General features: G+C 37.0%; 1 protein-coding gene across 7 annotated transcripts in view; it reads left to right on the top strand.

Annotated features, from left to right (window-relative positions):
* SGIP1 (SH3GL interacting endocytic adaptor 1) overlaps positions 1–12,250 on the top strand; it is a 228,096-nt gene that overhangs the window by 200,613 nt on the left and 15,233 nt on the right. For all 7 annotated transcript variants that reach the window (XM_043461048.1, XM_043461047.1, XM_043461045.1 and 4 more), the window contains 2 exons: positions 6,515–6,670; positions 11,652–11,784. In XM_043461048.1, coding sequence (XP_043316983.1) covers positions 6,515–6,670; positions 11,652–11,784 — 289 coding nt within the window. The remainder of the gene's footprint in view (positions 1–6,514; positions 6,671–11,651; positions 11,785–12,250) is intronic.

The raw sequence follows: 12,250 nt of genomic DNA, 5'->3' as shown, positions 1-12,250 counted from the left end.
CACTTGAACCAAAGGAATTTTCATGCTTTTCCTATCCCCTCCCAAATTAACTGAGTCTTTCAAGGATAATTGCATATATTGAGTCTTTTTTTGGATTATACTGTTATAAAGTAGTTGCAGCATATACTATATGTTGGTACACGGGAGATTTAGTATATTTCACTGAAATTATTAGATCTGAAACTTATGAACAGATTATGAAGTGACATTCTTCTAAATTTAATTTCACCTCCTGTGATGAATAAGAAGTGAATCATTCTAATTGCTGTCACTTTGTCATTCACTTTCAAGGAAACAACTCAAGTTGTAAGTTTGATCATGGGGTGAGGGGAGGTAGGGGTTAAAGCCAGACACAGCACCACATGGAGAAGTGATACAGAAAAAGCACGTGGGTTTGCTTTGCCTGTGGTTCTCTCTCATCCTGTGTCAAAGGTGTTCCCATTTGTTTTCAGACCACACATTGAGATGAGATATATACTACTTTATTTTATATTGTGACATATAATCTATTCAAATATGGTTACACTCTTTCTGAGTATTCAGAACACCTTGTAACAGGTATGATATCTGAAACTTTCTCAGTAGCTCATAAGCAGAGAACTCCTTGACTTTGCTGCCACCTGGGGGAAACACATCTCCTGTTATTAGCTCCTATTTGAACAACCCTGATGGTAGGAACTAATTCTCTAATTCCCAGGAAAACCTTTGGTTACTCACTTGTATTCTATCTTTCTCTTATCCCCATATTTCTATTACATATTCAAGTGTCTGTCTCCTTGCTTAAATGGGAAGTTTGCTCAAGGTCATGTTTGTCCCATTTCTCACTGCCCATTCTATACATGCATTTATAAAGTCTGGTTCATTGATTAGGCAGCTGATATATAATTGGGAAATGTATGAATTTATTTTTTAAACATTTTATTGAGTTCCTACTCTGCACTGGGTTCTATGTTTTGCAACTTTGCCTTCCTAGAACCCAAGACACAGTACTTGCCTTCACAGTAGTAGATAAAATAATGTGCAAGAAACTACAAAATAGTTTTTTTTAATCTGTCCATTTGTCCAAGGAACCTAAAGAAAGGAAAATCTAAAGAGGGCTGAATGGAAAGGATATTAAGGAAGGCTCTGGAAAGATCTGCCTTTGAACTGAGTCTTGAAATATGAAAAGGAGTTTTTGCCTAGTGCCAAAGTCAGTGAAAAGGGATGATAAATAAAAGACGGGAAGTAGCCTATGTACAGAAGTCTGTATGCGTGAAAAGAAACCCATGGGTTTAATTATCAAAGCAGTAGAAGTCACATTTTATGTAAGGGATGCATTTCTGATGACCTCACATAAATTAAATCCACACGTTTCCTGACCAAAATTGGCCAGCATTTCTGTTGACCAGCTATCATAACGCTGCCTGTGGCAAAAGGGACAGCTCAATTCATGAGTCACTTGACCAGTTGACCTTGAAATTTTGTCATTCTAGACAAATTTGTGGGGATTCATATGATTTCACATTTACTTCATAAAGTACATGTGTTAATATTTCCCTATTGCAGTGTTTCAGATTTCCATGATTTAAACTCACATGAAATATACCCACATCACTCACTGATGAGGACAGTCATTACTGTTGAACAAAGACTTTCCTGTAATGAGTGAGTATAGGTTGGAAATATTAATTATATATAGAAAATTTCAAATTGATTTAGACATTGAATGGATTAATAAATCATCAAAGATCTGACAGTGACAATTGAGATAAAGTGCAGAAATAAAATGTAGGTCAGGAGCCTGGGTGCTTATTACATTGGCTTATACTGACTACTTCTCTCATCATCCACCCAACATCGTAAGCCCTTTGAAGACAGAGGCTGTTTTGCTCATTTTTAAATTGCCTTCCCACTCAAACAAACAACTTACATATGAGTCAATAAATGTTTATTGAATTAATAAATACCACCCCCTCCTCTTGATGACTTGCTTTCAAAAAACAAACTGTATGCTCTACCATGACACCATGTGGAGCTCATTTTGCAGACCCTGGAAAAGAAACTGAGTCCTTACCAAATAAAAAACATTCGAGCCACTGCTGCTAACAATATACTGAGTGATGGTAGATGCTACAGCCTAATTTTAAAAGTGCTCCGGCTAGCTGTAGTCTTCTTCTAGAGTTGTCAAATAAAATTTTTCATGTCTCCTATGTTGGGAAACACTGGGTAGACTCAGCTTAAGGGGAATTCCAGGCTTAGTACCAATTCATCACCAGTAAATCAAGCAAGGCTCATGAATCTAACACATAGAGAAGGAAGACAGCAGAGTTGACACCAAACTGGGAGATGAGCAATATTCTCAGGGAGAGAGGGAGGGGCAAACTTTCAGACCCCAAAATTCTCATTTAGAGCAGTTCGGAGTTAGAGATGATAATACCTGAGAGGGAAAAGGGTAACTTTAGAAAGCGTACCTGCCCCTCCACCTCTAAGCCAAACCCAACTTTGCGCATACAAGGCTATAGCAGGTCTTCACATAAGCTATTTTGAATGTGTACCAAGGAGCATCTCACGTGAGCCATTTGTGTCTCATCAGTCAGTTACACAGCACACAAGGTGAGTATAGGACAAATAGAGTTTTCCATATTCAAGTGTGAGCCAAGTTTTCATTGACCAAGCTCAGTTTCCCCAGAAAGTACACTAGAGAATAGTGCAAGGGTCAGTTATCCAGATGTATCCGAAAGTCGTAAAGAAGTTCACACATTACAAATATTTATTATTTCCCAAAGAAAAAGAATCATTTTGAGGTTTCTGCTTCTGGTCAAGATGGAGTAACCAATTGACCCTTCTACCTGAAAACACTTCAAAATGGACAAAATATATGAAACAATGATTTGCAAGACATGGGACCTCAGGGAAAGGACAGTCACCCCTGAGAGGTGAAGCGTGCCCTATGATTGCCCCAACTGACTTCCTGGGAAGTATCCAGGCCATGGATATAGAGAGAGCCCACCAGCCTCTCAGCTGTTCATGGGAGAAGTCTCCCTGAGGCACGTTACACTGCAAAACTGGCTGAGGAGGGTACCCAAGGAAGCTAACGGCTGGCGGGTACCAGAGAAGCTGGCAGTGGAGAAAGTATGCACATGAAGGAGTCCGGCGCCGCGGACCCCATCTGGGCACTGGAGCAGCCCAGCCACAGGGGCCTCAGGAGCCAGACGCTATAGAATCTGCCAGCGTCACTGGGGTTGCAGTACCCACACCCTGGGGCACCACATCCCTCCTGCGCTGCGGGAGCCTAGCTCTAGATTAGCCGTGAGTCCTGCAAGGAGCCTGCCTAGCAAGCACACTGCAAGGAGGAAGAGAAGAAAAAAAAAAAAAACCGCTTCATTTTGCAATGTCTCTCTAGTGCCCTCTACTGACAAAATATAACATAGTGTCTGTTGGCCAAGAAAAAATACATGCCTTAAGGGCCTGATACTAATTCTCTAAAAGCAGGCAGTAGAGGGTGAATTGGAACTCCATTTGTTTTATTTAGAAATTGACACAGAGATCATAAATTTCATGTGGAAACACAAAGGACCTAAAATAGGCAAAACATTTTTGAAAAAGTACAAAGTTGGTAGAATAATGCTACTTGATTTCAGAACAATTTAAAAGCTACAGTATCAAGACATATTGGTTGTAGTATTGGTATAAAGATGGACAAAATAGATCAATGGAACAGAACAGAGAATTTAGAAATAGACCCACACATATGTGGACAACTGAATTTTGACAAAATTGCCAAGTGGATAAATTCTACAGATGGTAGCAGGATGATTAGATATATTCATCCACACAACTGAAAAATAAACTCAGACTTATACCTCACAGAAAATATGCAAAAATTAGCTAAAAATAGATCATAACACTGGATGTAAAACTAAAAATAAAAAATTTCTAGAATAAAATAGGTGAAATTTTTGTGACTTTCAGGTTTATCTATGATTTCTTAGATAAGACTCCAAAAGAATAAACTAACTAAAACCCATAAAAGAATAAATTGATGAATTTAAAATTTCTGCTCTTTGGAAAAAAAAAAAAAAAAACTTCTTCAAAGTTACTAATACTCTAAAGAGAAAGAAAAGCCAGACTGGGGAAAAAATCTTTGCAAAACATGTATCTGTTAAAAATATTTGTATCTAGAATGTACAAAAAATTCTCAAAATTCAGTAAGAGAACAGAAAACTCAGTTTATAAACTTGGCAGAAAGTTTGAGCAGACACTTCATCCAAGTAGATAAATCACAAGGAAACACATGAAAAGATGCTAACATCCTTAGCCATTAGGGAAATGCAGATTAAAACAACAATGAGATACCATTACTCACCTTTTAGAATGACTAAAATTAAAAAGACAGAGCTACCAAGTGTTGGTGAGGATGTGAAGGAATTAAAACTCTCATACTCAGCTATGTTTTCCACTTCAGAATACAGTTTGGCAGTTTCTTAAAAAGTTAAAGGTACACCTAACATGTGATCCAATCATTTCACTCATATTTATCCAAGAGAAATAAGAGCACATGCCCAGAGACAGACTTGTACACACATATTCATCACAGATTTATTTGTAATAGGCAAAAAAATGAAAAGAATTCAAATGTTATTCAATAAATGAATTTTTTTAATTGCCTATGGTATATCCATATTCTACCCAGCAATAAAAAGACATGTACTATTGATTGCCACACTATGTGAGTGAATCTCAAAATAATTATGCCAAGTGGAAAAAGCCAGATCAAAAAAATCACACACCTTTTGATTCTGTTTATATAAAATTTTAGACAGTCCACACTAATGAGTACTGTCAGAAAATATATTGGCAATTGCCAAGAGATAAGGCGGAAAGGATGGAAAAGTACAGGAGAGAAAAACAAAAACACAAGATGAAACTTCTAGGGATGTTGGAAATCTTGACTATCTTGATTGTGTGATTATTTCACAGATGTACATTATGTCAAAAATTATGGAACTTTACACTATAAATAAGTGCCAGTAGTATATCAATTATATTTCAATAAGGCCCTTTTTATTTTAATTTTTATTTGACTACAGTTAATTTACAATGTCGTGTTAGTTTCAGGTATACAGCAAAGTGAATCAGTTATACCTATATACATATCTACTCTTTTTTAGATTCTGTTCCCATATGATCATTACAGAGTACTGAATAGAGTTCCCTGTGCTATACAGTAGGTCCTTATTAGTTATCTATCTTACATAGGTTTTTGTTGTGTCAATCCCAACCTCCCAATTTATCCCTCCCCTGAATACCCCATGGTAACCATAAGTTTGCTTTCTACATCTGTGACTTTATTTCTGTTCTATAAGTAAGTTCATTTATCATATTTTTTTTAGATTCCATGTATAAGCAATATGTGATATTTACCTTTCTCTATCTGACTTATTTCACTCAGTATGAAAAGCTCTAGGTCCATCCAATGTTGCTGCAAATGGCATTATTTTATTGTTTTTATGGCTGAGTAATATCCCATTCTATTATGTATGTACCACATCTTCTTTATTCACTTCTGTGTTGATGGACATTCAGGCTGCTTCCCTGTCGTGGCTATTGTAAATAGTGCTGCAGTGAACATTGGGGTGCATGTATTTTTTGAATTATGGTTTTATCCCAATATAAGCCCAGAAGTGGGATTGCTGGATCATATGGTAGTTCTATATTTAGTTTTTTAAGGAACCTCCTTACTGTTCTCCATAATGGTTGTGCCAATTTAGATTCCCACCAACAGTGTAGAAGGGTTCCCTTTTCTGCACACCTTCCTCAGCCTTTATAGATTTTTTGATGATGTCCATTCTGATCAGTGTGATGTGATATCTCATTGTAGTTTTGGCTTGCATTTCTCTAATAATTAGTGATGCTAAATAAAGCTTTTTTAAAAAAAAAAAGAATTATTCTTCCTTCCAAATTACCATCCAGCTGAATTAACTTATGTATGTGACTGATTTTATAGTTTCAACCAAATAGACAAGTTAACAGAATGAAGATCTAATTAAGTGGGAAGCAAAAAGTTTACCCCTTGAGTCCATGAAAGAACATACTGAAGGCATCAATTGTGTTACTCAGAAAGCTAAAATAAATCCCAGTGAATAGTGTGACAACGCTGCGTAGTTTAATATCTTCAAATATACTGCCAACAATTCAGAAATCAAATAGAGAGAGAACCACCAGGATAAATTATTCTATTTTTGAGGTGAACATACAGACTTTTCTACAGGAAAAGGAAAGCTGTCCTTTTTTTCTAACAATGCAAAAATACCTTCAACAAAATCGCCACTTTTTGGAGTAAGTGTTAATACAAAACTTTGAGTCCTTAAGTCTTAGAAATGACAGTAATTCAGAGTGAATTGTAAGAGTTTACTTTTTCTCTCTTCTGCTATGTCATAGTATTACAGAAATCTTTGCTTTTCACAACTGCTGTGATTCACAGCATGTTGACCTGGGTTTCCTCTCTTTCCTCTCACGTGTTGTGACATGCCAGATGTATCGTGAAGATTACTGGAGAAATGGTGTTGTCTTTTCCTGCCGGGATCACCAGACACTTTGCCAACAACCCATCGCCAGCTGCTCTGACTTTTCGGGTGATAAATTTCAGCAGGTTAGAACACGTCCTGCCAAATCCCCAACTTCTCTGCTGGTAAATATATTTTCCACAAATTTTTTAAAGATGTAGGTGTCTTACCATGTTTTTCTTAGATGAGAGATGTACCTTAGCAAGAGGGAAGCACTGTAGAGAAATTATTGTTATTCAGATATGTTTATAGATTGAATCCCAGAACTCTGTATATATCTTTGTAGGTATATCAATGTATACATATATGCATATGTATACACATAAATGTTTTTTTAATGGCCAACTATCTCAAGTGGCTAAAGAGACATTTAGAGTAAAAAAATTTATTCATTGTCTGTTTTGCTTATCACTGGTAGACAACGGATGAGGATGATGGGAAATGAGCAAAATAAAAGGAATAAAATCCATTTATTGTTTTGGCATCTTTTAAAAATCAAATGATATCTGAACTGTAAGCTATTCTTCATATAAGCTTAAAAATCTCTTTGTGAGACATGTAATTTCATTACACTGTAATGGTAATTGTTTTGATGGAACATTACCTGTGTGGCATCAAAGAAGCTTTTCTAAATTTGTTTATATAAATGCATTTCACATTTCCTATTAAATCTGAACATGATGTTTTGTCATATATGTGCATATCCACGTTCACACAACACATACACACATACATACTATTAAAAGTGATCCACTATACATGTTTATTATTGGCAATGGATGAGACAAAGAGAAACATTCTTGGTAGTTTTTCCATCAACAAGTCCTGATATTCCATCTAAAATTCTATCTTTAAAATGGCCACTTTTTCCCTTTATCATGACTTCTGTCCAAATGATGACTATCATTTTCTTGGACCACAGCTAATGCTTTCCTCCTCCTCTCTCTACCTCCAGTCTTGCCCCACTCCTATACACAATAGCCAGCTTTTTAGATGTAAATCAGGTTGTCCTCCCTTATAACCTTCTGGAGGCTTTGCATTACAACTAGTGTACCATTACCTTCAAGGTCCTGATTCATCCACTCTTGCCTGTTTGTCTATCCTCATCTCCCACCATCCTGTTCAGAATCCTTGTAGCTGCAGCCATACCTGCCCGTCTTGGAAATGGCGGAGTCCTTTCCCACATCAAATTTTTGTACAGTTGTTTACTCTGCCTTCAATAGGATTTCCTCTCTTGTCCACCAGACTCCTATTCATCCTTCAGATCTCAGCTCCACTCAGCCTTGCCTGACCATCCCACTGTCCTCCCCACTCCCAAACTAAATCATGTAACCTTGTTATTCTCTCTCAAGATTCCTATTCTTTCCATTGTCACACTTATTAAAACCAGTAATTGTATATCTGTTTTCTTTCTTCATTCATCCACCTTCATTCACCCACTAGACTATAAAACAGATGAGGGAATAGAACACATCTATTGGATCACCACCATATCCTCAGTACCTTCCACTGTCCCTAATAAGGACTTGAATAGTACTTGTTGAATGAATGAACAATTCAACTATAATTTAAAGTATTTTATCAAGCTGGATATTTATGAAGAAATAGCTAAAGGTCATTTGGAATTTGAAGGCCAATACAGTCACTCTCTTTCTTGGTTGCATGAGACTTTTTCACTCCAGTGATGGAAAAACAGTCATAGATCTTTCAGATGATGACTAAGATCACCTCCTTCTCATTGATCTTTACAATGGTTTAACTGGTAAACCTGATTCCAGGCTTAAAAATATAAATGAAATGCTCACCTATGAAGTGAAAGATAAACATGAAATGGCCAAGATTGGAAATGAACAACTTTTAATTTCAGTTTCCCTATGTGTTTTTGATGTGCACATTGAGTCAGTTAATTTTATTTTTCTAGGTTCCTCCATCAGTAATTAGGAATTGTGTGCCACTATTTCACCAGTTTGTTTGTAAATATCACCGGTGGGATAGTTATAGTTTTTGTTGCATTTTTAGGCAGGTATGTTATCAAATTCTTAGGTACATATATGTGAGTCAGAGTTTTATATTAATACTTCAGTCTTATGCATTGAATTAAATATCAGTCTGAGAATATTCCCGTTTGACAAAACACTATATAGACCCTTAAATTGTTTTTTAAATAAAACAAAAACTCTCATTAATTTGGACTTTATTAAATGTATTTGATGATTGTGTTAGGGCTGTGATTGCCTACATGTGTGCTCAGTCACATTCCACTCTTTGAGACCCCATGGATTGTAGTCCATTAGACTCCTCTGTCCTTGTGATTCTCCAGGCAAGAATACAGGATTGGGTTGCCATTTCCTCCTCCAGGGAATCTTCCACACCCAGGGATAGAACCTGTATTTCCTGCGTCTCCTGCATTACAGGCAGACTCTTAACAGCTAAACCACCAGGGAAGCCCAGGGCTATGATTGGTGACCCATTAGTCCTACAGCTTCTTTGGTTTTTGTTATACAATGAAGCTCCACCACCCCTACTACTACACCTAGTTTTTAAAAGGCAATGGGACCCAACATTATTCTCAAATACAGCTCTCAAGACTCCTTTCATCTGTCATCTTAATCCTCTCTATTATCTTTACTGTAACATTTAGGTTACCAGCTTGGTCCCTGGAGACATTTAGGTTTGCACTCCCTATGACAGGGACCAAACTGAAATTTACTTCTACTTCTCCCTTATGGAATGACTTGGTTTACAAAGGATGTTTAGGAATGATTATTAAACCAATTACGAGTCTAAAGAATTCTCAAGACTTCTTGAGCATTCAAGAATTGCATCTTTGTATAAGCTTTGGATTGCCAAAGCTTTCTTGACTGTTTATTAAAGCAAGTTTGCCTGAGGAATTATCATAGACATATGTCTCAGCTTATTGTGTTGTTAAATATATAATTGAGATTTTTCAGTTATTCAGATTTACTTAGCACAACTTAATAAAATGTTGTTGTTGTTGTTCAGTCACTAAGCTGTGCCTGACTCTGCAATCCTGTGGACTGCAGCACGCCAGGCTTCCCTGTCCTTCACTATCTCCCAGGGTTTGCTCAAACTCATGTCCATTGAGTCGGTGATGCCATCCAACCATTTCATCCTCTGAAACCCCCTTCTTCTCTTGCCCTCAATCTTTCTGAGCATTAGGGTCTTTTCCAACGATTTGGCTCTTCACATCAGGTGGCCAAAGTGTTGGAGCTTCAGCTTCAGCACCAGTCCTTCCAATGAATATTCAGGGTTGATTTCCTTTAGGATTGACTGTTATATCTCCTTGTTGCCCACCCGGCTCTCAAGAGTCTTCTCCAGAACCACAGATCAAAAGCATCAATTCTTCGGTGCTCAGCCTTCTTTTTGGTTCAACTCAAAAAACCATAGTTTATTAACATTAATAAAATAAAATGTTGCTGGATATTAATTCCGTATCTGTTTTGGTATAGTGCAGTAAGATTGACCTGGGCTGTAATCCTGACCCTGTTACTTATTTAGCTATTCAACCTTAAGTAAATTACTTAATTTTGGTGAACCTCTATTATTCTCGTCTCCTGCCTCCGTGTATAGCTACCCCTTAAGAAGCTCTGGATAACTTTGATGTTTTAGATAACAGTTTAGACAGCCTTTATAAGCATCCTTAGCTTAACTTGGCCAGGGGCAAAGACAAGGGGCTTTCCATCCTACCTGTCCAAAGTAATAGGACTTTGTTTTGTCCTCAACAGCCTGTATCAGGCACAACAGAACCACAGGGGTCTTGCTGATACTTGGGCGCTACAACCACTCTGGACCAGGATCATTTTTAAGGCTCTGATTATGTTTGACTTCCAGAGGCTGAATCTTAGAAGTTTATGATTTGTCTTTATCACACCCTTCTGTTTTCTTACCCTCTAATTTTCTCTTTTTATAATATTCACTCATCTTTAAAAAAAAAAAGATCCTTCTTTCTTTGCAGGGTAGATATTAGTGAAAGAGTTTATAGCATAGATAACAGAGTGCCTAGCACATAATAGATGTTCAAAAAATCCTAGCTACTGTTATTTTATTCTACAGGATATTCTGAAAGTGAAATGTCAGTAAGTTACTTAGACACTTGGGCCCTCAATTTCCTCATTATGCAGGAAATAAGCAAATGCTTTTCACAGTCTTGCCTGATTCTTTTGCCATTGAGGCAAGCATTTTCAAGAAACATCAGGGAAAGCTATCAACTCCCCTAGGGATACAAAACTCATTTAATTCACCAAGACTGCACTCTCTAGTATAACTGCCATGGTTATTATCATTCAAATTCCAAGATCGTCTTGTAAGTGAGGTGACTTTGTATGATTTAGATGCTTTTAGATGAACTACTGTGAATATTAAAAAGGGAGCATGATAATTTTAGTAACACACTTTTCTCCTCAGTTGGAGACAAAGAACATGTTTACTTATAGCCAAATATTTAAATCAGTAATTTCTGAGAATCTACTGTTGAAGTAAATTCAAAAGAAAATCAATGTATATGACTCCTTGACTGCATTAACTGACTAATTTAGAGGAAACAGTGGTGATGTGTTAGAGCTATTAAATTTGGGTTAATAAATAATTCACTCTTTGAAGCCACCATTATTCACTCTTTGAACCAATAATTATCATTATGATTGGTTAATATCACTGGGTACTCCTTGGGATTTACAGCAATACAATAATGCCTCACTATGGGTATTTATGGGCTTGCCTGGTAGCTCAGATGGTAAAGAATCTGCCTGCATGCAGGAGACCTGGGTTTGACCCTTGGAATCCCCTGGAGAAGGAAATGGCAACCCACTCCAGTATTCTTGCCTGGAGAATTCCTTGAGGAGTCTGGTGAGCTACAGTCCACGGGTTGCAAAGAGTCGCACATGACTGAGTGACTAACACTTTCACTTTTGTGGGTATTTATTAACATACCATTCAGGACTGCAACTCTACTATTGTTAATAATAGTCTGTATAAATTCTCAAAGATTGAGATAGAAATCAGATGATAATTTGCTAAGATGCTTTTTTTGTGTTTTGTGTTTTTCACAAGATGCTACTCAATCAGTTTTTCTTCCCAATTAAATAGCGATAATACCCAAAATGATGCCAATGCCAAGGAATTCTGGGTAAACATGCCAAATTTGATGACTCACCTAAAGAAAGTGTCGGAACAAAAACCCCAGGCTACATATTATAATGTGGACATGCTCAAATATCAGGTAAGACTATTTATATGGTCAGGGTGTCTCTTTCATATTACAAAGGTATATTCATTCTATCAACTTAAAAAAAATGTACAATGTGAGAGTTGTGAGTCAAGTTTTAATTGGGGAAAATTAGAACTATAGCCTTGGAGGCAGCATTTCAGATAGCTCTGAGAAACTGTTCCAAAGAAGTAGGAAGGAAGTCAGTATATATGTGATTTTGGTGACGGGAAAGTACATGCAATTAAGCACATTTTTTTTGCAGGTTTCTGCTTATCTCATGAAGGTTACTGCTAGTCATGAGGAGCAGATATCACCATGAAGGATTTTAGTGCTTTTCTAGATATGAGGAGAAGAACTGGTCTCATAAAATAAGCTCCATAAAATATCTAACTTTCTGAAGACCTATTCTGCTGGTTTTTCCCAGAGCACTAAGTGCCTCATTTGTGCTCTCCACCCCAAACTTCTTTCAGGGGCTGTT

This window comes from Cervus canadensis, chromosome 2 (genome assembly GCF_019320065.1).
Source record: "Cervus canadensis isolate Bull #8, Minnesota chromosome 2, ASM1932006v1, whole genome shotgun sequence".
NCBI classification, from domain to species: domain Eukaryota; kingdom Metazoa; phylum Chordata; class Mammalia; order Artiodactyla; family Cervidae; genus Cervus; species Cervus canadensis.
Note: the sequence above shows the minus strand (reverse complement) of the source record. Positions and strands in the feature narration are given on the sequence as shown.